Source organism: Morchella importuna (assembly GCF_003444635.1).
Source record: "Morchella importuna strain M04M26 chromosome Unknown Morimp01GS008, whole genome shotgun sequence".
Taxonomy (NCBI): domain Eukaryota; kingdom Fungi; phylum Ascomycota; class Pezizomycetes; order Pezizales; family Morchellaceae; genus Morchella; species Morchella importuna.
Genome location: NW_025763405.1, coordinates 79,244 through 89,346, shown reverse-complemented (window position 1 = coordinate 89,346; position 10,103 = coordinate 79,244). Strand labels below are relative to the sequence as shown.

Here is a 10,103-nt window from a genome sequence, read left to right as displayed (position 1 = left end):
GTCACCGTCGCAGCGACCGAGAAACCTACTATCGATATTAACAAACTAATACCGAAGGAGTTCCACCGCTATATCCATATGTTTGAAGAATATGATGCTTTAGCGCTTCCACCACATCGACCGTTCCATGATATGAAGATAGTATTAGAAGAAGGCAAACAACCACCATGGGGACCAATATATGCTTTATCCCAAACGGAGTTGAGGGCACTTTGGGACTATCTTCAAGAGAACCTACCTAAGGGGATTATCCGTCATAGTGAATCACCAGCGGGGGCACCTATCCTATTCGTCAAGAAAGCCGATGGAACTCTTCGTTTATGTGTCGACTATCGGGGCCTCAATGCAATTACGATTAAGAATCGTTATCCATTACCGTTATTGAAGGAAACTTTGGCCAAATTGTCAAGAGCAAAATACTACACCAAGTTAGATTTACGTTGGGGGTACAATCAAATCAGAATAGCGGAAGGAGACGAATGGAAAACGGCATTCCGGACTCGGTACGGACATTTTGAATATACGGTGATGCCCTTTGGATTAGCGAATGCTCCTGCTACGTTCCAACATTGGATCAATGATATCCTACGTCCCTATTTGGATCAATTCGTGACAGCTTATTTGGATGATATCCTTATCTATTCCGAGTCTCTTATAGAACATAAGGATCATATTCGAAAAGTTCTAAAAGTACTTGATGAAAATCATGTTCATCTCAAACCCGAAAAATGCGAATTCATGGTTCAAGAAACAAAATACCTGGGCCTGATCCTCACTCCGAATGGTAATCGAATGGATCCGAAGAAAGTTATTGATGTTTTAGAATGGTCCACACCGATGAATCTCCATGATGTGCAAGTATTTTTGGGATTTGCAAACTTTTATCGACGGTTCATCTTAGGATATTCAAAGATTGTTGCCCCACTTACAGCCCTAACAAAGAAAAATGTTAAATTCGAATGGACGGATGAAAGGGAGGAAGCATTTCAAACCTTAAAGAAGATGTTCACAACAGCACCTATACTAGTTCATTTCGACCTGGATCGAAAGATTGTGGTGGAAACCGATGCATCTGATTATGTCTCAGCAGGAATCCTTTCACAACGCGATGATGAAGGAGTTTTACATCCAGTCGCTTTCTTTTCCAAGAAACATTCCCCTGCGGAATGTAACTATGAAATCTATGATAAAGAACTTCTAGCGATTGTTCGATGCTTCGAAGAATGGCGACATCATCTAGAAGGAGCACAATTCCCCATTGAAGTTTTCAGCGATCATCGAAACCTGGAATATTTCATGACGACAAAATTATTAAATCGTCGACAAGCCCGTTGGTCTGAATTTCTTTCACGTTTTGATTTCATTATACAATTTCGACCGGGAAAACAAGGAGCAAAACCCGATGCATTAACTAGAAGGTCAGGTGACCTACCTAAAGAGGGGGATGAAAGGTTGACGCATCAGAGCCAAGTGGTTCTGAAGCGAAAAAATTTGGATACAAAGCTAAGTTTGTTCGCGGGTTCTTTATCAAATGAATCCGCTGAAGGAATGTCTACTGTGGAGGAGTTATTTTCAAAAGCTTACCAAGTTGATAGTTTCCCAAACGAGATTCTTGTTATGCTCCGGAGCGACGTTCGACATTCAAACAAAATTTCACTTGCCGAATGTATGGAAGACAACAACGGTCGGCTACTTTATCGAGGTGCACTCTACGTACCAAATGACAGTGACCTCCGACTGAGACTACTAAAAGAACATCACGATAAACCATCAGCAGGCCACCCGGGTAGAGCAAAGACATTGGAACTCTTAAATCGGGAGTATTATTGGCCACAAATGCGAAAGTATGTCGATCGATATGTCAGAAATTGTAATGTGTGCGCCCGTAGCAAGGCACCACGCAATGCACCCTATGGAGTACTTCGCCCCATGCCAATACCCGATGGACCATGGACGGATGTCTCGATGGATTTTGTTACCGACCTTCCGGAGAGTGAGGGTTACAATGCGATTCTAGTTGTTGTTGATAGACTAACCAAAATGCGACACCTAATACCAACAACTAAAGAGGTGGATTCGAAGGAAGTAGCAAGACTATATATCGATAATGTTTGGAAATTACATGGACTACCTGATACGGTTGTGTCCGATAGAGGAACGCAATTTGTCGCGGAATTTTGGAAGTCACTTTGCAAACGTCTGGAAATATCTCCACGATTCTCCACCGCATTTCACCCTCAAACCGATGGACAAACTGAAAGGACCAATGCCGTAATGGAACAGTATCTTCGAAGTTATGTTTCTTATCAACAAGATGATTGGACCCGATTATTGGCAATAGCGGAGTTTGCAGCAAACAATCATGTGTCGGAAACAACCAAGGTTTCTCCTTTCTATGCCAATTCGGGAAGGAATCCACGGATGACTTTTGGCCCCTTGGAACATGGCAAAACGACAGCGGAAGATCAGGCCAATAGCATCGCAAAAGAAATGAAGGATATGGTGGAATTTCAGAAAAGCGAAATGTTTCGGTCACAAAGGATACAAGAGGAATCAGCTAATCTCAATCGTTCTCCTGCTCCTCGCTATTGTATAGGAGATAAAGTTTTCTTATCGACACGCAATGTTCTAACAAAGCGACCCTCCAAGAAGTTTGATTGGAAACGGATTGGTCCTTATAGCATCAAACGAATCGTCAATCCCTATGCTTATGAACTAGAACTTCCCCGTTCTATGAAGATCCATCCAGTATTCCATGTTTCATTATTGTCACCCGAAGCAGGCAATCCATTACCAGGACAACAACTATCACCACCACCCCCAGTCGAGATCGAAGGGGAGGAAGAATGGGAAGTCGAAGACATTTTGGATTCTAGGAAACGCAAGGGGAAGTTTGAGTACCTGGTACGGTACACAGGATATGACGATGCCTCGTGGCAGCCGTTATCGGACCTTAAACATTCGCCCGACATCATTCGACAATTCCATGAACGTTATCCACGGAAACCTAAGCCTACCAGGAGATAGGCCTTAGAGGGGGGCGTAATCTGTAACGGCAATATTATCTGTTAGCTAGGATGATCGATTGGATTGTGGAGGGAAGGTATTGCGCAGTTGTATTAGGATTTGTAATGGGGTTTCTGTTATGTTCTTTGGGTTTCCGTTACGCGAGGTATGAGTCATCAATGGACTAGAGCCTGGATATATAAAGGGGTGTTGTCTCGTGCCTTTTCATGTTTTCCTTCCCTTTCCTTTTCTCTTCACGGAACTTCTTGTACTTATTCCACGAATACTACTTTGTTCTACACCTCGTTATAGGGCTTAACTAGTTAGTCATACTAGGCAAAGCCACTCCATAGTCCACAGTCTCGAATACCTATTACTACGTCCTCCCCTCGGTTGTATTCCTTGGCATCATAGTCCCTACGTCCATAGACCCCCGTTACAGAGAATGGGAGGCGGAGTGGGAGCCAAGAGCGAACAAGGAGAAGGCAGTATTCAAACCGTCGCAGTGAAACACCATCAAATTTGATGATACGGACCGGGCGGACAGAGTTATTATCAGCCGGCTCAGGACAGGCCATATAGCCATCAACAGATACCTAAAAAGAATAGGAAAGATCGAAAGTGCCGAATGCGAATGCGGCAAAGAGGAGCAAAGTGTAACCCACATACTCACCGAATGCGATGAAACGGCCGAAACCCGCAAATCCTTTAAAGAACATAATACGGTTGTCAAACTCCTTTGGAAGGCAAGCGGTATTGAAGCAGCTACAAAAATTGGGATACAATTTGCCAAATGGAGACATGAAAGGAACGGACAAGACGAGAATGGAGAAGAGGAGAGAAGGGAACTAGGGTACGGGTGGGGGACGCTGAAAGATGCGGGAAACGAGGAATAGAATGAGAAAAGAGAGTTTGGGGGTGTTTTCCTATGTCAGAAATATGTGAGAGGAGGCGGAGGAGAAGGGATAGTTCAGGGGTATTGCCATCACTGTAAAGTTGCATGCAATTAATGAATTAAACAAAAAAAAAAAAAAAAAAAAGCAGCGGATCACCCGTGATCGGGTCCATGTTGAGCGAGATCAGCACCCCGCCGACGGTATAGTCGAGCGCCGTAAGGGGGATGATAGGCACAACAGGTGGCTCGCCGGGAGCTTTCTGGGTGGTGGGAGGGATGGAGCCACTCTCGTCGGAGACGGGGTTGGCGATGGAAGCGGCTGAAGTAGAGGCAGCGGAACCGTCGGTGTAGGTTGTGGGGTCCCCGGGAGGGTCTGTGAAGATGGGGAGTGAGTTGGTGGCTTGGTGAGGCATTTGCGAGATGGAGATGAGCGAGGATGATGGCGATGATAGAAGCGATGGATTGAGGCGTGTGGCGGTGATGATGACGGAGCTGTGAAGAGAGAGGGAAAAAGGAGAAGACGAGGAGGAAACAGGGCGGTTTAATAGCGAGTGCCAAGGCAAACTTAAGGTTTGAATGGGTGATTTTACCGACCTCAACTCTCCATTGAATGTGATGACGAGGCACGAAGCCTACAAAGGACACCTCACGTACTTTAGCAAGCTATGCGATATTAGAAATAGAGTGTGGTATTTCTAAAGATGATGGTAGTTAGCCAGGTATATGTAGTGTAGCGCGCAAATTTCTTCTCGGCCGCCTACCTTCCAGTGGTAGGTGCATATTGATATTCGGCCGCGGTTTGATCCAGGAGCTGAGGATAACTAAAGGAACACGCTTTGGTTATATATAGTAAATACAGACTGAGAATAAACACGTATGATACAGGAGGTTAAGCTTGTCCCCTTAGCGCGGTACCGATTCCAGATAGTAGAGACAGAGTTTGTGTACAGGTCTCGGGCCGGGGCCTGATACCTGGAAGGTTTGTAAAATAAATCCACCAATTAGGTCGGAACATTCCGTACCTCCAACCCTTACCCTGAGAACTTACTTGGTCTACACCCCCAGCTCCACCACCGACGGTTCCGACAACGCTGGTCTGGATAATTTCTTTCACCGACGCGTCTAGAAGGGTTGTTACTATTTCGGATACTCACCATTTTTAACATACAGCCAACTCGATACCTGAGCATCCAGTTCCGCTACCACGTATTTATGGTAAAAGATATTCCAGTTTTTCGTGAGATGCTGATATAAAGGAGACGAAAAATCTTGAAGTAGCTCGGTGGACATTTCTTCTGCAACTTCTCGCGATCTGTCCTTGTAGGTTCATTTTTATCTCATCCCCCTCCTCTGGCCTTCCAATTCCACGCCTCGTAGGTAACAATTATGCCCTTTTAATCAAGGCTTCGCGTGGAGCCTGCAGTTGTGGCCAGATATCGACTAACAGACTACTTCTCACAGCGGCAGGCTTCTATATGGCCAACGATGGGGGAAAGGACATATTTGCCGAATATCAACACACGCACGCTTCCGGCTATACAAACGGAGCCTTGCTGTTCAACCAGCAAGCTTACCGGAATGTGCAGGACCAAAATCGCAACCCAGCCCCGTATTGGCCTAATAGTTTCTGCCTCGAACTTTGGAGAATGTCAGGCCGGTATATTCAGGGAGGATTGGTGGGAGGATGGGTGAGCCGAGGAATTAAATAACAGAAGAGACTTGAGCTTCAAGAAGATAGAGTGTAGCGAATAACTAATTGTATTGATGATGAGGAGAAGAGGAGAAGAGCCGCTCTTCCCCGCTATAAGTATAATCTAGGCCACCTATCATGATGACAACATGTAGTAGCCCTGAAGCTAGGCTAGCCTCTTGTCATAGTAACAAGTACATAATTTACAATTAAAAGTACGTGCTGCCCCGCATGAAGAGAGATTACTACAGAAGCTATTCAACCTTCAATAAGATGTAGTAGTAAAGAGACTAACTGCGCTGCATCAACACGTGCTGTATGTCCGATGTTATTTCTTCTCAGCTACTAATCTCGCGGATCCACTTTATATATTGGCTCACTGTACTAAATAGATGCGGACCCTACCCGCAGCCCACGACACCCGGCTCTTGCTGTTATAAGTCATCCCCCCCAGTACCAGTCTTGCCAGACTCTGCGGGCCTTGCTTCTATCAGAACTCGATAATATTTATCCCAGAAAAGGACAAAACAGCCAGATCTTCCTTGGCGGCGTGGTGCATGGGGCAGGCATGTTGTCGTAGTGTGATGCTGGATGTCGAACATCTAGGAGGAGAGGGGGCTTCCTTCGACCAGACAGGGGTCCGGGTTGTGGAGCAAAGGCCGCTCCTGTCATGTCTTTCCTTTTATCTGTGAGCCTGTTCTCTTTCTTCTTCTTCTCTTCTTCTTCTCATCCTTATCATCATCACCAAGTACGACTGTGTATCTATCATCAATACAAGTCAACAGGGTACCGGCCTGCCCTCGACCTACTCTCTACTTTTGGCATGGGAGACTCGAGGTCGCCGGGAATCTGAAAATCAAACCTTTAGCAGGCCGTCTTTTGGTTGGTATTCTACGATCATTCTGAGGTGGGAAACAAGCAAAACCTATACTCTGGGGAAAGCACTCCCTGTCGTTTTGGAACTTTAGAGCCTTGTTGAACGATGTTGGGTGCAACAAAAAGCGCGCGGAGCGGCGTGAGACCAATCCCATAACCAAACTTAAGGGTTAGAAAGTTAGAAACAGAATGTCATCGTATCCAGGGATCGGAGATCATATCTTTGCCTTAGTGTCATAACTAATTGCTTGACTAAATTGATATAACAACACGCTAGACACCTATCAATTATCGAATGGTGCACTCGGTATGCCTGCAGATATATAATCTATGTAACGAACATAAAGGTTTTAGAACTGCAATATGAATTCTTGGAGCAGCCCACGACCGCCTGCCCGGCCTGCACTCGACAAATCCGGAGCGCGTAAGCAATCCGAATTTATCACCCTCCCTCTAAAAGGAACCTTCGAAAAAATCAGCCTACTTTCTATGAAATAGAAAAAAGAAAAAAAACAGCGCATGGTACAGGGGCATGGGTTAGGGTTTTTCCTACTGAGTTAGTAGATATGAGTCAGGCTTGGCATTTTATTTGTCGAGACGAGGAGTTGGCCTTCAAAGTGAAATAGTAAAAATTACCGAAAGAGTTTATTTGCTGGATTGATGAGGCTCGTAGCTTTAGAATATAGCTCACAAATAAATATCAAACGCTAATTATACACCCATACTAGAGATCTAGGTTCTCATCCCTTCATACAGAGTACTACCGATTTGATGCGATCCTTGTCGGATCCACCAATAGGATACTGGTTCTACTTCAAGACAATGGATCTAACCGCTGGGTAAAGTCTTGGACCAAATAGAAGAAAGATGGCACTGACACCTTCTAAGCGCAAAAGCGCCGGCAGGAACAAGATTACTACAATCGCGTGGAACCCAATCGAGGAAATGCCCCACCAGCTGCATCGGCTACCCACCTCAGATACAAGCCGCATATATCCATATACATTGTTCCTATTGTACAAGGTTGCCTTCTCCAGATACCCAAGTTTATCCTTGGGAATATTCCAGCGATGACGCGAGTACAGGCATCACCCAATTGCTTTGCACAGCTCGAAGCTCGCGAATGGGAGTGATGATCAGACGCTCTATTGATTGCGGGAGATTATACGTTCCCCTAATTGGCATCAGCAGCTATGTGTAGCGTGGTACAAGTGCCAGGCTGATCAGCCGCTAACAGGAAAGACGACGTCCGTGCCGGATGATTGCATGCGGAAAGGTGCTGCCAACGCTTAATTCAACCTCACGAGAGTTTTAGTAGATTTATCTAAACGAGGAAATTGTTCCATTCAGCGATTACCATAGCTTAACCTACTCACCGGTGATGCCGTCGATGCTCATGAGCTCTTGGTATCACAGCTGTGTGGTAGGTTGAAAAACCCAGGTGCTTTACCCCTCTCTCCCGAAGAACTTCAGCCTTCTGCGTCCCTTTTCGAGGTGCTACTAACTTTGTGTGCAATGTGATAGAAGGTAGACAGACCGACACAAACCTCTAGTGACAATCGATTCGCAGGGTTGATAGGAAGAAGATGACTGTAGCCTGGGGGAGGAAAATGGGACTATCACTAATCAACTACCACCATTCAGTTCCTACTCCCCATCCCATTCACATCATCCGACCACGTTCTCTCATCGTCATAACCCCTATACCACTAATGCGCAGCTGCTTCCACAAAAAAGCGTCGGCGCGTGTCTCCCCAAGCTCCAACGTGTCAAATGAAGGGAGGTGATGACTTCTTGCGGCTGGCCAGCTATATATACACAATTTAACCTCGAAAAAATAAGCAGCAGCTCAAGCCCACAGTACCTCAAGTTTATCTAACGTAGCAATGTGTTAGAATAGACACTCCGTGCGGTCTATTCCTCCCCACCTTATACTTGTGTCTCGGGTGCCTACGCCTAAAGCAGGTGTTCCAGCAATGATGATAGGCGAATATGCAGGCCTAGTTGCACGCGTTTCTGCCGGGGGAGTGAGATTGCGAGGAGCTATTTTTGTGTGAGGAGTCTCTTGTACGTGAAAAGTTGGATATGGATGGGCTCACTATGTAGCCCTGTTGCCTGTCGAGCCCAATCTATTTTAGTGGTGGGCTCGAGACAAGGCAAGACTGAGGTAATCGGAGTTGGGGCCGGATTGCCATTTTGATACACAGGTATTGACATGACGGCCATGGAATAGGTATCTATTTTTTCTAGTGCTCTTGTGGTCTGTACCTGTCGGGATTGTTGCGATATGTACAGGAAAGCCCACGACCACCAGAAGAGCTAAGGATAAAGTGGACAGGGTTAGGGTTATCCGAAGTTGTATAAAGCTCCCAAGAAAAACCAATCTTGTATATACCTATGGTAATCCTCAAAATCGAAGGAAAGTGACTCCCGTCTTTTCTTGAAGACACTCCCTAAAGTGGAACTATTTTAGTAATAAGTGTTTGGTGTTCTTATTCGAGGCCGGACATAGCAACGGACCTTGACAAGCAATTTTATAGTTGTGACCTTTTACAACCTCGGCACTGCTTACCAGAGCGAAAAGCCCCGACTGATCGGTTAAATTAACGGTAAAAGACTACGATGCCACGGCCCACCCCTGTATATATCTCCAATGCCACAGCACAACCCAACGCCGTGAAATGCCACAGCACAACCAAGTGAAGTACAATCTATATTCTCAGTTTCTTGAAGCAATAACTAATCATATGCCTAGTAGTAAGACCTCTACTTTAAGGAACTGCGAACTCAACCCCAAACCTGCGACCTCGAACGTATGCGACCCTGCAATCCTGCGACCCTACGACCTTGAGGTTGGGGGGAAGGGGGGTATTCATGGTAATCTCACGCTATTCATGGGGTGTAGCACAGGTGGCCGAATTGTGCTCTAGGTTCCCACAAGTTTGGCAACGGTAATTGCGGGATGCATCAGGTTGATTGGGGATAGCACCTGCCCGCTGTTCTACCTGTGCTCTTTGCCTTGCCTCCCCTATACGAACTCTGGCTTTCCGTGGTCGACCTCTGAGAATTAAGGTGATTGGAGGGAAAATACCGGGTGCAGTGGGAAGGTGTTCAATGTTGACGGGCTTTAGGTTCTGTTCCAGGTTATAGGTTGCTTGCCATGTCTCGAGAGATAATATATTTGGCAGATAATGTTCTAGTGGCCTGTCGTTGAGTTCCATAATCCAGGCAATTGCATGCCCACAAGGTATCCCGTTCTCTTGAAACTTTCTGCAAGTGCATGTCCTTGTAACTAAGTCTACAAAATAGACATTCCCGTTTGCCTGTTGGATCCGTGCTGTAGTTGGGGTTGAAGGGAATACTATGTTGGTACGGGCCCATGGTCGTTCCAGAGAAAGTTGATGAAGACAGAATTTGGTGAATCTGGCCCGCTGAAGTTCCTTGATAGCTGATTGTGCTCTCTTATAGCGTTCCGTCATCAATTTAGTCCAAATTGAATCTAGAAGATGAATTGTGGATAGTTCTCGATCAATTTTTAAGGTATGATTTGTAGACTCCACAATATTTGAAGTATCATGACCATATCGCTGACCTGGAAAATGTGCTGCTGCTCAGAGTTGTGGATCAATTTCTTGT

The 10,103-nt window shown here is 45.6% G+C and overlaps 2 protein-coding genes across 2 annotated transcripts; one reads left to right on the top strand and one right to left on the bottom strand.

The window, feature by feature from the left end:
- Window positions 1–8,358: 8,358 nt before the first annotated feature.
- On the bottom strand, window positions 8,359–8,684 carry LAJ45_03554 (uncharacterized protein; the record flags this gene model as incomplete). Its single annotated transcript, XM_046113139.1, has 2 exons — window positions 8,359–8,510; window positions 8,567–8,684. 2 exons carry the CDS (start codon window positions 8,682–8,684, stop codon window positions 8,359–8,361), a joined length of 270 nt encoding a protein of 89 aa, XP_045973432.1.
- Window positions 8,685–9,148: 464 nt separating this feature from the next.
- Window positions 9,149–9,977, top strand: LAJ45_03553 (uncharacterized protein; the record flags this gene model as incomplete). Its single annotated transcript, XM_046113138.1, has 8 exons — window positions 9,149–9,171; window positions 9,226–9,344; window positions 9,398–9,418; window positions 9,533–9,539; window positions 9,599–9,610; window positions 9,696–9,714; window positions 9,777–9,836; window positions 9,936–9,977. 8 exons carry the CDS (start codon window positions 9,149–9,151, stop codon window positions 9,975–9,977), a joined length of 303 nt encoding a protein of 100 aa, XP_045973431.1.
- Window positions 9,978–10,103: the final 126 nt, after the last annotated feature.